General features: G+C 34.6%; 1 protein-coding gene across 1 annotated transcript in view; it reads left to right on the forward strand.

Annotated features, from left to right (window-relative positions):
• KCNT2 (potassium sodium-activated channel subfamily T member 2) overlaps positions 1–7,192 on the forward strand; it is a 394,167-nt gene extending 386,975 nt beyond the window's left edge. The window contains exon 28 of the mRNA XM_030818707.1: positions 5,738–7,192. Coding sequence (XP_030674567.1) covers positions 5,738–5,849 — 112 coding nt within the window. The 3' untranslated portion in view covers positions 5,850–7,192. The remainder of the gene's footprint in view (positions 1–5,737) is intronic.
• Positions 7,193–18,941: the final 11,749 nt, after the last annotated feature.

An 18,941-nucleotide genomic window follows, 5' to 3' on the forward strand; every position in this document is an offset into this window, starting at 1 on the left:
TATGTAATGATCAATCAGGGTAATTGGGATATCCATTACCCCAAACATTTATAATTTATTTGTGTTAGGAATATCCAATGTTCTTTTCCAGCTATTTTGAAATATACAATGAAGTCTTGTTAAGCATAGTTGCCCTACTGTGCTTTGAAGCACTGGAATTTATTTCTTCTGTGTAACTGTATTTTGGTTACTAATAAACCAGTCTCTCTCCATCTTCCCCTCCTCATCACCCTTCCCAGCCTCTGGTAACATTCTACCTACTATCTCCATGAGATCAATTATTTTAGCTCACACATTTGAATGAAAACATGATATTTGTTTTTCTGTGGCTTATTTCATTTAACACTGACTATGTTGCTGCAAATGACAGAATTTCATCTTTTTTACGGATGAATGGTATTCTACTTTGCATGTATACCACAAATTTTCTTCATCCATCCATTCAAATATGTTATTTAAAGTATAAAGAGGAAATGTCTAGAAAGCATTTAGATACATAGTATTGGAACTTTGAAGATAAGCTAGTTTTCTATAGAAAAAATATTTTTTATCTTCCAGCTGAAAAAGGCTAAATAGGGAATGTTTTTTCCAAAAATATAAATACAGAAGAAAAAGTAGAAGAATTACTGTTGTACTATTGATGAGTGTTTTGTTTTAGGGCAGAAACAGGAAGCATTTCAAAAACCTATTAAGAAAATAAAACAGCAGGAGTAAATCTGACCCCAAATAAGTGTGAAGAGATTCCTAAAATGCACCTAAGATAGAACTATCAAGTATAATATTGCTTTATTTTGCCATCTGATAATACTGGTTAGAATACAGGAGCATTGGGGAAACAGACGAATAACAATTTAAGCTAGTAGAATTCTTAAGTCACTGTCAAAAATTGTATCTGATGGTGATGCTGAATTTATAAAGGACTTCAATTAGAGGAAAACATCTTATTTATGATGCACTTGGATTTTAATTACTCATCCTGGACCCTTCACATAGTATATTATGATAATAAAATAAAGCTGTTCTTTTTTCATGGTATCCACATTTATACATGTCTTTTTTCTTTTAAGTCCATAAGTATAGATAATTTTTATTAAATATCTAATCTACCCATATTAATTCCAGCCTTCTTATACCTTTTTTCAAATAAATATAGTTGTCTTAATTATATAGAATTTTAAAAATTATGCTTTCCTTATTTGTATTTTATAATAAATTATATTTCTTAAGCTTAATACAATCATTTCCCATAATTATTTTTGACAGAATGTTCAAAGAAAATGTTGTCAACCTTTTGAGACTAAGAACATGTCATTTTGTCAAATATTTATGTTCATAATTTCAAATAATGTTTAATCTTTTTCCTTATGAATAAAATATGTGTGTCACAATGTACACAGGTAAAGTAGACATATTTTTAGAGAATTTTCTGCCTTTTAGATACTCTTATTTTTTATCAGTTTTAAGCTAAAATATCAACTTGACTGCTATTTAAAAAATAAAAAAGCTTTTCTTACACCGTTGCAGTGATCTGTATTTGTGGCATTGAGATAATAAAATTTCAGTGGAACCAGAGCAATGATAAATTATCATTTCAAAGATGCCTACCATGACATGTAATATATAAAAACACAGTTTAAGAAATTTGCTTTATTGGACTCATAGGTTTTGTAGTGATAATAATAGGAAAAGGAACTTTTGCTACTACATCAATGAATGTAGAGGATAATGGATTATACTGGTATCTTTTATGTTTTTCTAAAAATTCACTTTCAGAAGTTTGTTTTAAATGAAGAAGCAACGTTAATTTGATGCAAACAATAATAAATCACTAGATGATACGGTATTAAAAAGTGTAATGTGCACTATTAGTTTTCTTCATCAATCCACAATGCTATTGATATTTAAAGTAACTATAAAGCAGTGTGCATAGATGACAAAATCCAGTTAATAGGTCCAAGAACACTAGTCTCAACTTTCATTTGGTCAAAGAAAATAGACTCAGTGTTTTTGATTGCCTTTTCTCATTTTCATTAAGGAGTATATTTTATTAATTTTTCCCTTCAGTCTTTAAGACAAAAGTGCAAACTTTATTAGCGTTCTCACTTTTTAATTAGTTTTCCTGTTCATTTTATATATTGCCTCTTAAAAATATTATAGAAGTATGAAATACTTCTTTCATTTGGACTTGGAACATGACTTTCTTAGAATGCTGTGTTGCATATATTTATTTTCCTTCTCTCCTTTTCAAACCCTGAGTGGCTTCCTACTGCCTTTAAAACACAAATTGAAACTACTTATTCTGAAACTTAAGGTCATTCGTTACTTGTTTCCTACCTTTGTTTCTGACTTTACCTACCATGATTTACCAGTTTTCTAAAGTCAAATCATTTCTAAGCACATCAGAAACATCCATCCTCTGTGGTCTCCATTGACAACATTTGGGATCATCTCCTGTTCCTTCCTCCTAAATCTTCTCTGAAGCGTGGTGAGGCAAGTTCAACTCAACCCCTCAATAAAGTAGTTCCTAATTCTCTCTGTTGTTCTTTTTCACTTTGTATGATGGTTGCAATTTCTTTTTTTTTCTTCCATTGTATCTGCTTCATAAATTATACTTTAATCTTCTGCCGGACAGGGGTCATGTTTTGTGATTTTGTTTTAATTCTAAGGTGTTAGCACAGTTTCCTACAGGTGCTCAAGAAGCAGTCACTAAAGATATTCAGGCATATCTCAGAGATATTGCAGGATTGGTTCCAGACTACCACAATAGAGTGAATATTGCAATCAAGCCAGTCACTTGAATTTTTTGGTTTCCCAGTGCATACAAAATTTATGTTTGCATTATACTTTAGTCTACTAAGTGTGCAAAAGCAAAGCATTATGCCTAAAAATTTACTTAATTAAAAAACAGTTTATTGCTAAAAAGAAAATGCTAGCAGTCATCTGAGCCTTTAGGGAGTCATAATCTTTTTTTGCTGGTAGAGAGTCTTGCCTCAATGTTGATGGCTGCTGACAGATTGGGGTAGTGGTTGCTGAAGGTTGGAGTGGTGTGACAATTTCTTAAAATCAGACAACAATGAAGTAGTATGCTGCATTGATTGACTCCTTTCATGCAAGATTTATCTGTAGCATGTAATACCCTTTGATAGCATTTTACCCAAAGTGGAACCTCTTTCGAAACTGGAGTCAATCCTTTCAAACCCTGCTGCTACTTTGTCAACTCAGTTTATGTAATAATATAAATTCTTTACAGTCATTTCAACAATGTTCATAGCATCTTCACCAGGAGTAGATTTCATCTCAAGAAACCAATTTATTTGATCATAAATAAGAAGCAACTCCTCATTCATTCAAGTTTTGGTCAGAGATTGCAGCAATTGAGTCACATCTTTGGGCTCCACTTCTAATTCTAGTTATCTTGCTATTTCTACCACAACTGCGGTTACTTCCTCCATTGAAGTTTTGAACCCCTCAAAGTCATCAATAAGGGTTGGAGTCAACTTCATCAAAACTTCTGTTAATGTTGATATTTCTACCTCATCCCATGAATCATGAACATTGAAATTACTCTTTGATCCATGAGCTGCAGAATAGATGTTGTGTTGGCAAGAATGATACAATACTAATATCATTGTACATCTCCATCAGAGCTCTTGGGTGACCAGGTGCCTTATCAAGGGGCAGTGATATTTTGCAAGTCTTTTTTTTAAGCATTAAGTCTCAACAATGGGCCTAACATTTTCAGTAAACTATGCTTTAAACAGATGTGCTGCCAGTCAGGCTTTGTTTTTCCATTTCTAGAGCACAGACAGGGCAGATTTAGCAGAATTCTTAAGTGTCCTAGGATTTCCAGAATGGTAAATGAGCATTGGCTTCAACTGAAAGTCACCAAATGCATTATCCCCTACCAAGAGAGTCAGCTTGTCACTGAAGCTTTGAAACTAGGCTTTGTCTTCTTCTCTCTAGCTATTAAAGTACTAGATGGCACCTTTTTCCAATAGAAGGCTGTCTTCCAAATTGAAAATCTGTTGTTTAATTTAGCCACCTTCATCAATTATCTTATTAATAGTTTGATTTTTTGGATAACTCGCTGTAGCTTCTCCATTAGCACTGTCTGCTTCACCTTGCACGTTTATGTTATGGAGGAGACTTATTTCCTTAAACTTCATGAGCTAACCTCTGCTAGCTTCCTCTTCCATAGCTTCTTCACTTCCCTCACCTTTCAGAGAATTGAAAAGAGGTAGAGCATTGCTCTGGATTTGGCTTTGGATTAAGGGAATGTTGTAGCTGGTTTGATCTTTTTTCCAGACCACTCATACTTTTGCCATCTCAGCAATAAGGCTGTTTCCCTTTCTTATCAGTTGTGTATTCACTGGAGTAGCACTTTTAATTCCCTTAGGAACTTTTCCTTTGCATTCACAACTTGGCTAACTGGCACAAAAGACCTAACTCCCAACTTATGTAAGCTTTTGATGTGCCTTCCTCACTAAGCATAGTCATTTCTAGCTTTTGATTTAAAGTGCGAGACATAAGACTGTTCCTTTCACTTGAACAATTACAAGTCATTTTTGGGTTATTAACGGATCTAACTTCAATATTTTTGTGTCTTGGGGAATACAGATGGTGGAGAAGAGGGAGAAAAGTCGAGGGAATAGCCAGTTGGTGGAGTGATCAGAACACACATATTGTATTGGTTAAAATTGCCTTCTTATATGGGTGCGGATAGTGGTATCCCAAAACAATTACAATAGAACATCAAAGATTACTGATCACAGATCACTATAACAGATATAATTACAACGGAAAAAGTTCAAATTACCAAATCTGACACAGAGACCCTAAGTGAGCACATGCTGGAAAAAATGTCTCCAGTGGACTTGCTTGATTCAGGGTTGCCACAAACCTTCCATTTATAAATAATTCAATATCAGCAAAGTGCCATCAAGTCAAAAGCAGTAAAAAAGGTATGCTTGTACGTCATTTGACAGTCTGAAGTAAGGCAACTCTCTGCAAACAAATTCTCACGTTAATGAAATGTTTGAGTTTGGCAGATAAACATTTTTCTATTTACTAGCAGAATTAATTAAGAATTATTCTCTATACTTTAGTATTATCACTTACTATACCATAACCTGAATTTTAGATAAATAATTTTCCAGCTAATTTAAATATTATGCATTATATTCACTATAACATTTGCTAAACTGTTGATTTTATAAATTCATAAAATATTTAAATTGAAAAGACTATAGAAATTGCTTACATCAATCTCCTAATTTTTTAAGTGATAAAAATTAGACAAAGAACAGTTAAGTAATGGAAGAATGATGGCTAAAATGTAGGTCTCCTTCATAGAAAAATGGCCAAAGTAAGGGATAATAAATCAACAGCATACTAAATCATAAAACTTTGATGAGACAAAGGTGCTGAAATTGATTATAATTGAAAAATAATGGTGACTGACAGCCAACATGCACAGGGAAAGAGAGGAAGAAGAAGAAAAATAATAGTGCTTGATTCATCAGCATTCATCATCATAATCTTCTCAGGTATGAAAATGATAATATTAACCATGCCAAATTGTAAAGGCCAACTACACATTCTACCACCAATGTTGTATACAGACAGTTTAGATAATCTGAAAACTGAACAAATAAAGTAGAAATATGAAGTGTCAGTGTGAATTAATGTTGCCTGTATTTACTATTGCAAAGTTATTTATTTTGTTTTCTTTTATTAGATACTTAATTCGACCAGATCCACTGGCCTACCTTCCAAACAGTGAGCCCAGTCGAAGAAACAGCATCTGCAATGTCACTGGTCAAGATTCTCGGGAGGAAACTCAACTTTGATAAAAGTAAAATGAGAAACTTTTTTCCTACAAGGACCTTGCTTGAAACCACAAAAGTTTTGCTGGCACGAAAGAAGCTAGATGGAAATATATGTAATTCTCTCATATTTAAAAACGTAATCTCTTCTCTTAGAAGTATAGATCATTTTGAAACTTAATGTACTACTTACTGGTACTCTCCCTGTTAATATTTGAAGGACATCAATGGAATAAATTTGAAAAGCTATATTAAAATACAAAAATTTAAATCTGACATTTGTTTTATAATAATCCAAACTCTATGAAAGCAATTTTAAAAATTATTAAGGTTTCATGAAGTTGACAAAATCTAACTATATTTGGTGCATCACAATGGACACAGAATGCTGCTGCTCCTCTTAAAAATTAAATGTGTCATATTCTTTAAACTTACTGTTTTACAAAATTGAGCTCATCGTAAATGTCTAGTCTTCTCTACATACAGATTAACCAACAAACTTGTGTGGCTGACTTTTGTGTAAAAATCATAGTTTGCTTTAGAATACAAATCTTTAAGTCATTTTAACTTTTTTTCTCTGCCTTACGATATACAAATATTTATCTTAGAATTTGAGATGTTCATAGCATGTTTTATTACACTGAAGAAACTAAAACATAAATGAAAAGAAACACTAGGTTCCCGCACTTTTTGGTAACTTTATGTCTAGCAAATATTTTATGCCAAGAAAAGCATACTATAAAGCAAATATCTATTATTCTCCTAAACGAATGCCTAGCATAGAGAAAATACTTAATACACATTTGTTGACTTAAATTTAATTCAAGGATTGAAAAATTAACTGGATATCTTGAAATACACAGTAATAATTGTCCTTAGACTCTTGAGCTTCACCATTTTTTGTATATCTATATAGTAAATTTCATTAGAAAAATTCTTTTAAAATTGACAGAAGATAATTTATACCTCTTATGGACTCTGAAGACACTTCAAATCATTAAAAGTCCTTATGTCTTTGGTAATGAAACAATAACACTCAGTGAAGGGTGTATTAAAAACTTTGACTTAATTTTGAAATCATATATATGAACTATAACATGAGAGAAAAGCATAAAACAAAAATAGGTAGTTCTTGGCTTTTAACATTAATGCAAATCATGCAGAATTTGAGTTATAAATTTAAATATAAATTGACCATTAATGATATCCAGTTTTTCATTTTTTACCTGTATTGCATTTCCCCCCTAGAGAAATAGATCAAAAAAGCACAAGAGTATGCGTACATAGTTTACCAGGTAGTGGAAGTGTGTTAAAATGTTCCTATAAAAGAAACATTGGTAAATTTAAATATATACTATTCTAATTTTGTATTTTTTAATTTTTGAATTTGACATTGAGTTTAATTCAGCAACAACAAAAAAACATAAAACTAGAAAGGGACACTTTTTTCCTTTCTTTTCATAATGAAGCAGATCAACTTAAAGGATAATAAAATTTTTAAAGAAAAGATATTCTAATGTACTCTCAATAATTCTACAGAAATAAAACTAAAGTGCAATGTGAAATCAAAGATTATAGTCATTGTATAATTTGGCTTGGAGACTATGAAATGTCCTCTTTTCTTTTTGGTGTTTTACATTATTCACATTTTAGAATAACAAGAACACCAAGAATTACCCCTAAAACAGAGACCCTGTATTTAATCTACTTTGATCAGAGAAGTAGAATTTATAACAGGTTACCTAAAATTGGGAGCATGCCTTAAAACTTAAAGATTGTATGCATATATGTGTATATGTTATAAACGTGAAATATATTTGACACACACATTCACATATAAATTGTTAAAAACTGAAGGCAGAATGGAACTAATATACATAACAGAGAAAACAATAAACTTAATGAACTTGTTTTATATTTGCATATCAAGAGTCAAGTATGATGTTTCTTTAAGTTGACTTTTTTTACTTCATTATTTTTAGGAATAAATGTAAGATTTTACAAATCTTTTATTTCCCCACAAGACCTGAAGTTTGGTATTTTTGCATTATGACAGTTGTTGAGACTAGGATTTTAAGCTAGGATATGATTATATTTCCTATATAACTAAAAATTTTGTTTCATAAATTTTAAAATAATTATTTTTGACTATGAACATTAGTCCAAATTTAATATTTGACACAGTTCATACCAGCTTGCTACAATAATGATAATTTATTAGTCTTTCTGTTATTTGAAGAATAAAAACATGCTTATAAAAGACTTTTAATGAACTGTTGCCTTTTTAAAATAATTATACTTGCACATGAAAATAAAATATAAAGTCAATAATAGTCCTTGTAGCCCAATGGGAATTGATTCTGTTTATTGTCTGTACCATTTTGCTACCAGTTACATTGAACTGCTTTAAAATAAATAATAAAATTATTTCTAATGATGAAAACTCTTGATTTTTTTTTTTTTGCCAAAACTTCAGTTGCTTAGATAAATTATGTGTTGGAACTATAAAAATCATTTTTTATTTTTATATTTGAAACCCAAAATAGCTATGGAGGTTATCTCATTGGAAAATATAGTGATAAACAAACTTCTGTTGAATCATGTCTTAACGTAATAGATTCTGAATAGTTGCACCATGTCAGAAAAGGAGAAGTGAGGAGGGAAGGAGAGTTGAGATGGGAGGAAATGAACAATAGGAAGAAAGGGAGCAAGAAGAAAACAGAAGGTAAGAAAAAAAATAAACCTCAGTGAAGATGTCAGAAGAGAAAAGTATTTTACGACACAGAATCATTCACAATACACTAATTTAAGAGTCAGAAAAGCACTGGTTAGAGAAAAGAAAAAATAGTTTTTAACGCAAAGATGGAATTCCAGTTCCAGGCAAACAGAATGCACCCATTTCTCCCTACTTCCTCCTGCTAAACACAGCTAAACCCCCTAGATATTATATGTAAAACAAACCTAAGAAGGTTCTGAACAGTGGAAAGAAGGAGGAAGACAGACTAGGGAATTGGGACTTGAAGAAAGACATGGTGGTGAATTCTGTGGGATTTTTCTTGGCTTCCTATATATCCTGATCTTGATATTGAGAAACATCAATGAGCACAGATGAAACAGTTCCAAGAAAAGCCTGCTGTCTCCTTCAAAAGGACTGGCTTCTGTGGCAGATGCGGCTTCTGCAGCACCAGACTGCTGACAGTTTAGTATGGATGGCTTCTCCTGAGATGGGCTCCACAGCTGGTGGCCTGAAGCTTCCCTCAGCACCCTGTTAAATGATTTTCTAGTGGCGTGCTTCCAGTGAGATGCTTTCCCATAAAAAGCTTCCTCTGGCACCCTAGAGGGTGGAATTCCAGCAAGTTCTGCCAATGCAGCACCATAGTGACTTCTCTGCTGTTCTGTGTGCCACAGCTGTGCTATCTTGATTTCCAGTGCAGTCCTGGAATCTCTTCCTGGAGCATTTTATCTTGGCCTTGAAAATAATGCATGCTCCTTACATCTGCTATTGCTATATTATTTTCAAGTTCTCTTTACTATTACTAACCAATCTGATATTTCTCTATTGCTCTGTTATAGTTAAAAAATCTCTGTGTAAAATGTTCTCTGTCCAAATCACTCTGTGGTTTCTCTCTCCAAAGACGACCCTGACTGATTCATGATGCACAAATCAGCAGTTCTTGGTATAATGAAATAATGGTGATATCAAATTCTGCAAACCTGAGAGACAGACTTTGGGCAAATTCAACAAATTAAATAGCACCTGCTGGGAAACTTTGCAGACAGATGATGCACTCATCCCGTGGAGCATTAGACCATTTTCATTTCATTTTAATCTTCTCTAGTCTTCTTTATAGGACTGTCTTCAGTCCTATAGTTTATAGGACGAACTCATTTGTGGGAATGGAGAAATAGATATGCCAACTTTAATCAGGTAGGTCAATCTAAAATTATAGCAAATTGTTCTTAAAAATAGTAATTTTGCTTATAATTAAACAATATGCTTATATTGTTATCCAACAGAATTGTATTTTATTATTAATATGAACATGTGTTTGTAGAAACAAAACAAAGACCCATTTTTCTAAAAATAAATAATAGAAATCTTTCACAAATTGCAGTATAATTAGTCACACTCTAAGGAGATATAATATAGTTCCACTCCAAGATTTGTATTTTCTTCTTTTTGTACCATACACAAAATATATTTCATCCTAGTGACACCAAGCTAGATATCTTTGTACTTGGAAATTAAATACAATTCCAAAAACAAACATTTCTAAATTTATTGACTTCCACTCTCTGATCTGTATGTTATTCATATAGACTAAGAAAGCGTGAGTAGTTCATCAGAATATATTTTTTTCCTCTGAAAGTTCTCGACTTTCAAAAAACAGGAGCTATGAGACACTTTTATTAATAGACATGAGATTGCTACTGAAGGCGATGTTTGTAAATACACTGCATAGCCATATAGGCACAATTAAGTTATACATTGCTAAAGTAATATTTTAGAGCTTTAAGTTCGTTTAATTACTGATTATTATTGTATACAAGAAATACGTTAAAAAAGGTAATAGATTCCAAATTTTAATTGAGACCACAGAATGAAAGCCACCAAAAGATCTATCAATCTGTCATAAGATTTCACAAAGAAACTGACATTTTGTGATATATATTAGGCAGGACAGGTTCAGCTACAGTGAGGGAAGAGAGAGACCATCTCATATTATTTTATACTCAGTACCTGTTTTAAGAAAAAAACAGGGAAGTAAAACCAAAGACAGGCAGCCCAGCGCCAGGCCCAAAACCACGCTGGGCCTGCCTGGCCTAAAGCCAGTAGTTAAAAATCAACTCATAATTTAGAAACCGATGTTATTCATAGATTCCAGACATTGTATAGAAGGACATTGTGAAACTCCCTGATCTGCTGTGTTTCTCTCTACCAGTGCATGAAACCCCTGTCACATATCCCCTAGATTGCTCAATCAATCACAACCCTTTTATGTAAAATCTTTAGTGTTGTGAGCCCTTAAAAGGGACAGAAATTGTGCACTCAGGGAGCTCAGATTTTAAGGCAGTAGCTTGCCGATGCTCCCAGCTGAATAAAGCCCTTCCTTCTACAACTCGGTGTCTGAGAGGTTTTGTCTGTGGCTTGTCCTGCTACATTTCTTGGTTCCCTGACCGGGAAACGAGGTAACTGATGGATGGCCCAGGCAGCCCCTTAGGTGGCTTAGGCCTGCCCTGTGGAGCATCCCTGCGGGGGACTCCAGCCAGCCTGAGTGACATGATCCAAAGAGCTCTCCCAGGTAGGAAATTGTCCTGGTGGAACGCCTCACCAGAGCAGCGTGTAGCAGGCCCCTGCAGAGGATTAACACAGTGGCTGAACACTGAGAAGGAACTGGCACTTGGAGTCCAGACATCTGAAACTTGGTAAGACTAGTTTTTGGAACTTGCCCTACTCCATCTGAGTGGAAGCATGGCCTGGTCACCCACGGTGTGCCTGTATTGGCACTTTTGTTCTGGTTTTGACTTGGCTTGACTTGGTAAGACTAGTCTTTGGAACTTGCCCCACTCCATCTGAGTAGAAGCGTGACCAGATCACCCACGGTGTGCCTGCACTGGCACTTTTGTTCTGATTTTGACTTGACTTGAATTGCTGGATACTTTGGTTTTAGTTTTGACTTGGCTTGAATTTTTTAGTACTCAGATTTTGAATTTCGTGATTTTAGTTTAGTATAAACGATTAAAGTATGTGTGCCCTCTTTACCCATTCTTTGTCTTGTAGTGAGTGTGTGTGGTGTAAGTGTAGTATTTTGTCTTGGAAAAAAAAAAAGCAGCATAGGTCAGGCACAAATCAGCCCACCCCACTAGGAACTATGTTAAAAAAAAATTTCAAGAAAGAATTTAAAGGAGATTATGGTGTTACTGTGACACCAGGAAAACTTAGAACTTTGTGTGAAATAGACGGCCAGCATTAAAGGTAGTTGGCCATCAGAAGGAAGCCTGGACACATCCCTCGTTTCAAAGGTGTGACACAAGGTAACCTGTAAGCCAAGGCACCCAGACAAGTTTCCATACATAGACAATTACAGCTGATTTTAGAACCCCTTCCCCCCGACAGTAGTTAAGAGAACAGCAGCATAAGTGGCTGGCAGAGGCAAGGAAAGACCAGCAGAGAGAAAAAGAGGCCATCTATACCAATTCTAATTTAATTTAGACTAAACAAGGTCTTATTAATAGCAAAAGATAATTAAAATCCCAAACTTAAAAAGTTTTCAACAAAAGTGAAGTTTGCTAAAAGTTAACAGTGTAACATGTATTATAGTAACTTCTAATCTTGTGGCCTTAGACAGTCTAGTCCAAAGACACAAAGAATAGTTATCTTCAAAAAAAAAAAAAAAAAAAAAAAAAAAAAGAAAAGAAAAAGGAGGCAGAATTTATATATAAAAAGTGTTCTATAGTAAATTCTTGTCCTGAAATAAATTAACTAGTTGTTTAAGAAAAAAAGTTTGTAATAAGTCAAAAAGTTAAGACATGTTGAAAAATTGTGAAAGTCATGAAAGAAAAAATGTTACAAAAAAATTTTATGCAAAAAATACTGTATAATTTTTAAAAAGTAATAAGGCCTCCTAAGTACTATTAAAGAAACAGTTTATGTGCAAGGTGTATAAGAAAAGTAAAATACACCTTTAGTAAAAAAATTATAAAAGGGCATAAAAATATGGATTTTTACCTACATTAAAAGGTTAAAAAAATTATTGTTTCAAAAGTTTAAGCAAGTTTTAAAACGTTAATTATAAATAAAATTCTGTGTGTAAACATATTAGCTAAAGTTAAAAAGGTATCATCCAGTTTTTCTGTAAACTGGATATTAAAGTAAAAATGCAAAAGGTTTTTCTTAAAGCATCAACCTGCTCTTTAACAAAAATTATAAAAGGTTGAAAAAAGTCTATAAAATCTTACCTTATAGTCAAACATGAAAAATTAGATAAATATGTCTACAAGGTTTTATTAAAATTAAGTTTAACATTAATAACACAGTAATATAAAGGTAAAATTTAGCTTATCTGGTATAAAAATCATACAAGGAGAATTATTAAATATAAAAAGCTGTTTGGTTTTCTTTAGTCTAAAAACTAAGAAAAATTGGTGCTAAAAGAAACATTCATTTTACTAGAGGATCATAAAAGTTAAAGACTTAAAACAAACTTTGGCAATTAAGACAGCATACCAAGATGCAAATGCCTCGTTGAAATAGATCAAATATTCCATCTGCACGTTAAACAAAAGCAACTGTTATGCTTGTGCATAACAGAGGCCCTGATTGTCCCCCTTCCACTAAGGTGGTCCTCCAGTCAACCAGGCATGGGCTGTATGGTAGCTCTTTTCCAGGATTCTACAGCCTGGAGTAATAAGTCATGCCAAGCTCTCTCTGCTATATCCCGAAGTCCCTGCAGGTCAGCCCCCGAGGGCCATCCTGCTTCCGTCTCCTTACACTAAGTTCACTTCATGTCTCTCACGGCAGGGAGGAGACAGCATTCCTTGGAGACCTGAAGGGATGCAGTGAGCTTAAGAATTTTCAAGAGCTTATCAATCAGTCAGCCCTTGTTCATCCCCGAGTGGATGTGTGGTAGTATTGTGGTGGACCTTTACTAGGCACTCTGCCAAATAACTATAGTGGCACTTGTGCTTTAGTCCATTTGGCTATCCCTTTCACCCTGGCATTTCATCAAACAGAGGAAGGAAAAAAAAAAATAATAAGACATCGTAAAACGAGAGAAGCTCCTTATAGGTCTTTCAACTCTCACATCTATTTAGATGCAATTGGAGCCCCACAAAGAATACCAGATCAATTTAAAGCTTGAAATCAAATAGTTACAAGATTTAAGTCAATATTTTAGTAGATGACAGTCAATAAAAATGTAGATTAGATAAACTACATCTATTACAACCAACAGCAATGAGCTTTTCATGAGTTAAAAAGAAAAACTCATGTCAGCCCCAGCCCTGAGGCTACCTGACCTGACAAAACTCTTTACACTCTTATGTTTCAGAAAGAAAAAAAAAAATGGCAGTTGGAGTTTTAACCCAGACTGTAAGGCCCTGGCCAAGGCCAGTGGCCTATCTCTCAAAACAACTAGGCAGGGTTTCCTAAGGCTGGCCCCATGTCCAAAGGCCCTGGTAGCAACGGCCCTGTTAGCACAAGAGGCAGATAAGCTAACTCTTAGACAAAACCTAAACATAAAGTCCCTCCATGCTGTGGTGATTTTAATAAATACCAAAGGACACCATTAGCTAATGAATGCTAGACTAACTAGATACCAAAGCTTGCTCTGTGAAAATCTCCACACAACCACTGAAGTTTGCAACACCCTAAACCCCGCCACCTTGCTCCTGGTATCAGAGAGCCCAGTTAAACATAACTGTGTAGAAGTATTAGACTCAGTTTACTCTAGTAGCCCCAGCCACCACGACCACCCTTAAACATCAGTAGACTAGGAGCTGTACATAGATAGGAGCAGCTTCGCCAACCCCTGTGAAATGATTCTGAAGAAGATGACAAGCCCTGCTCCAGTCACATCCGGAAGCTGACTGGCCCACTCATGGCCGAAGCATGAGGAAACTCATCACAAGACTCATTTTCTTTAAAATTTAGACTTGTACAGTAAGGACTTCAACTGACCTTCCTCAGACTGAGAACTGTTCCCAGTATATACATCAAGTCACTGAGGTAAGACAAAAGATTGCTGCAGTCCTATTATTTTATAGTTATTATAAGTGTACTAAGACTCTAAAAGAAACTTGCTTGTATAATGCTATTCTATCCAAAGTATGTAGCCCAGGAAATAACGAACCTGATACATGTTATGGCACATTTTAAGCCTCCCATGATCACAGTTTTTAAAATAAAATTAAGGACTGGTCCTTTTCTAGGTGACACAAGTAAGGTAATAGCTAGAACAGAAAAAAGAGAGGTCCCCAAAAATGTAACCTTAAAATTTGATGCTTGTGCCGCTATTAATAGTAAGCAGCATAGAATAAGATGCGGTTCTCCAAATTGAAAAAAAAAACAAAGTTACACAGTAAAAAAAATAAGTATATCAAGAATCATATTTATGTGAGATGTGTCAATACTGGTCTTGTGTCATTTAGGCTACTTGAAAAAAAAGACAAAAAAGATCCTGTTTGGCTCCAAAAAGGAAAAGTCAGCCCCTCTTGCATGAGTTGGAGCTGCAACCTTTTAGAATTGATAATCACAAATCCCTCAGACCCAAAGTGCAACAAAGAAAAATATGTAACATTAGGCATTGATAGAAAAAGACTAGCTCCTAGTGTAAGCATCCTAATAAAAGGAGAGGTTCAAAAACGCTCTCCAGAACCAGTATTTCAGACTTTCTATGATGAACTAAATGTGCCAGTACCTGAGATTCCAGGAAAAACTAAAAATTCATTTTTGCAATTAGCTGAACGTGTAGCTCAGTCTCTGCAAGTCACCTCATGTTATGTTTGTGGAGGAACCGTAACAGGAGATCAATGGCCATAGGAAGCCTGAGAATTAGTTCCTACAGACCCAGTTCCTGATGAATTCCCAGCCCAAAAGAACCACCCTGACAATTTTTAGGTTCTAAAAGTCTCAATTATTGGACAGTATTGCATAGATAAAGAAAAGAAAAGGATTAATTCATCCTGTAGGGTGGCTTAGTTGTTTTAGGCAAAAGCTGTATAATGGTACCACAAAAACAGTTACATGGTGGAGTTCCAATTACAAAGAAAGAAATCCATTCCGTAAATTTCCAAAGTTGCAGACTGTTTGGGCCCACCCAGAATTCCAGCAGGACTGGACGGCCCCCACCAGGTTATACTAGATATGTGGACACAAAGCTTAGGCAAAGCTGCCTGATCAGTGGACAGGTAGCTCTGTAATTGGCACCATTAAGTCATCTTTCTTCTTACTGCTCATAAAAACAGTTAAACTTCTAGGCTTCCCAGTCTATGCTTCCTGCGAAAAACGAAGCATAGCCATAAGTGATTAGAAAGATGATAAACGGCCCCCTAAAAAAATCATACAATACTATATACCCACCATTTAGGCACAAGATGGCTCATAAAGATATTGAACCTCCATCTACATGCTCAACCGAATCATACGGTTAAAAGCTGTTTTAGATATTATTACTAATAAAACCGGTCAAGTCTTGACTATTCTTGCCCGGTAAGAGACTCTGATGAGAAATGCTATCTATCAAAATAGACTAGCTCTTGACTACTTGCTAGCAGCTGAAGGAGGAGTTTGTGAAAAATTTAACCTTACTAATTGTTGTCTACACATAGATGATCAACAGCAAGTAGTTGAAGATATAGTTAAAGATATAACAAAACTGGCACATGTACCCATGCAAGTGTGGCACGGACTCAATCCAGGGGCCATGTTTAGAAATTAGTTCCCAGCAACAGGAAGATTTAAAACTCTTATAATAAAAGTAGCAATAGTAATAGGAACCTGCTTAGTGCTCCCTTGTCTGATACCTGTATTTCTCCAAATGATAAAAAACTTTGTCACTACCTTAGTTCACCAAAATGCTTCAGCACAAGCATACTATATAAATCACTATCAATCTATTGCACAAAAAGACATAAGCAGCAAAAATAAGAGTGAAAACTCCCACTAATAAAAAGTGAGAGTCTCAAAGGAGGGAAATGAGGGAAGAGAGACCCTCTCATATTGTTTTATACTCAGTACCTGTTTTAGGAAAAGAATAAAGAAGTAAAACCAAAGACAGGCAGCCCAGCACCAGGCCCGAAACCAGGCCTGGGCCTGCCTGGCCTAAAACCCAGTAGTTAAAAATCAACTCATAACTTAGAAACCGATGTTATTCATAGATTCCAGACATTGTATAGAAGAACATTGTGAAACTCCCTGCCCTGTTCTGTTTCTCTCTGACCGCCAGTGCATGCAGCCCCTGTCACGTACCACCTGCTTGCTCAAATCAATCACGACCTTTTCATGTGAAATCTTTAGTGTTGTGAGCCCTTAAAAAGGACAGAAATTGTGCATTTGAGGAGCTCGGATTTTAAGGCAGTAGCTTGCCGATGCTCCCAGCTGAATAAAGCCCTTCCTTCTACAACTTGGTGTCTGGGAAGTTTTCTCTGCTGCTCATCCTGCTACAACAGTGCAGTAGTAGATTAAACTCCATACATAGTCTCAAGTGGTTTAATATAAGAAATATTCCATTTTATATGGAATAATGTCTAATGCAGAAAATGATTTAACATTTTAAGATAAAAGATTTTATAAATGTACATTCATTGAAACAATATAAAAATACAAATCATCAGAACAATAGAAATATATCCAAAGTATTTATTACCTTTACTAAAAATTCAAACTTGAAAATAAAATATGGAGAAAACAATAATTATTATAAAATTTTAAATGTTCTTGGGCCAAGTTATAAATGATTTGATTTTGAAAACAAAGTATGATTGCTTTTTAATTAAAAATAATTGATTTTTAATGTTTCTGGCAAAAAGCATACTGTGAAATAACTACAAAATAACTGACATTTCCACTAGCAAACATGTTGCTAAAAATAATTAAGTAGCTGTGCTTGATTTATTATCAGTAACTAAAGGACAGAAGTTCTTATTTTGAAGCATTCAGCATCCTCCAAGTTAGTTAATGTGGGCAATCCTCATTTCTCAGTTTAGTGATGTTAAGATTCATTCTTGTACTAGAATCAAGTTGCAAACTAATTTAAGAAAAAAGTAATCTGTTACTTCTGAGTCACTGTTACAAACTCAAAAGCCTAAATTAGCCAAAGAGGAGATGGTCCTTTGATCATTTTGAAATGTAAAATTTTCAGGTCACGTATTTTTTAAGATAAGAAATCTGTCTGGTGAAAATGTGTTACCTAGTTATCAATATAGTTGTGACATTTATTATTAAAATTTAAAATCACTTAATAAAATAATTTTATTTTGTTAAAATATTATTTTGGGATTTGAGGGCTATGCTGTCATTTTTTTTTTCTTGAGTTTAGCTGAAAGTAAGAAACCATTGAAAATGTATTATTAGGAATCTGCATGAATGAATGATGGTTTAGTATTTTGAAGTAGTTTCTGTAATATTTTTAAAGTTTTTCTTAGTCAATATTAAAAGATATTGACAAGATCTGCCCTCATAATCATTTAAACTCATAATAATTTAAACTTTCAGAGCAATTTTTCAATATAAAAAGGATCATGCTTCTCTGACATCTTTCAGTATTCTCTAACACCCTCCATTTGTTTACTTCTTTATATCTAATAACCACCAAAGCAATTACCAAATCCATATAGCCTTGAAGCAACTTAGTGAAGTAATTTAACATCTTTTCGTATCATAGATAGAAGCCAATTTTCATCAGAGTCTAAAATCAATTGTTTCTCTGTAACTCTTCCAATATCATCATAGAATAAACTACAGGATACAGACGATGATCAAGGGTGAAAAATTTATTTTGCGTATACAATATTTGTCAGGCCTCTGGGCCCAAACTTGCACGTATGTATCTAGATGGCCTGAAGTAACTGAAGAACGACAAAAGTAGTGAAAATGGCCGGTTCCTGCCTTAACTGATGGCATTACCTTGTGAAATTCCTTCTCCTGGCTCAGAAGCTCCCCGACTGAGTACCTTGTGTCCCCCGCCCCTGCCTATGAGGGAACAACCCCCTTTGACTGTAATTTTCCAGTACCTACCCAAATCCTATAAAATGGTCCCACCACTATCTCCCTTCACTGACTCTCTTTTCGGACTCAGCCCATCTGCACCCAGGTGATTAGAAAGCTTTATCACTCACACAAAGCCTGTTTGGTGGTCTCTTCACACGGATGTGTGTGAAAATATTGACCACTTCTCTAGACGGGTCTGTGTTATAATTGTCACACCTTGCATCCTGCTATGCCGCATTGCACTCACTTCTACAGAGATGGCTACTTGACCCTCAAGCATTCAGGAGCTAAATGGTGGGGCATGTTGACCATATGGAAAGGTGGCTGGTCACTCAGCAGCAATTCCCCTGTCTTGTGACATTGCAGGAATGGTGCTCTGAGAGCCAAGACAAATGAATTGTGCCTGT

This window comes from Nomascus leucogenys, chromosome 9 (genome assembly GCF_006542625.1).
Source record: "Nomascus leucogenys isolate Asia chromosome 9, Asia_NLE_v1, whole genome shotgun sequence".
Lineage (NCBI taxonomy): Eukaryota > Metazoa > Chordata > Mammalia > Primates > Hylobatidae > Nomascus > Nomascus leucogenys.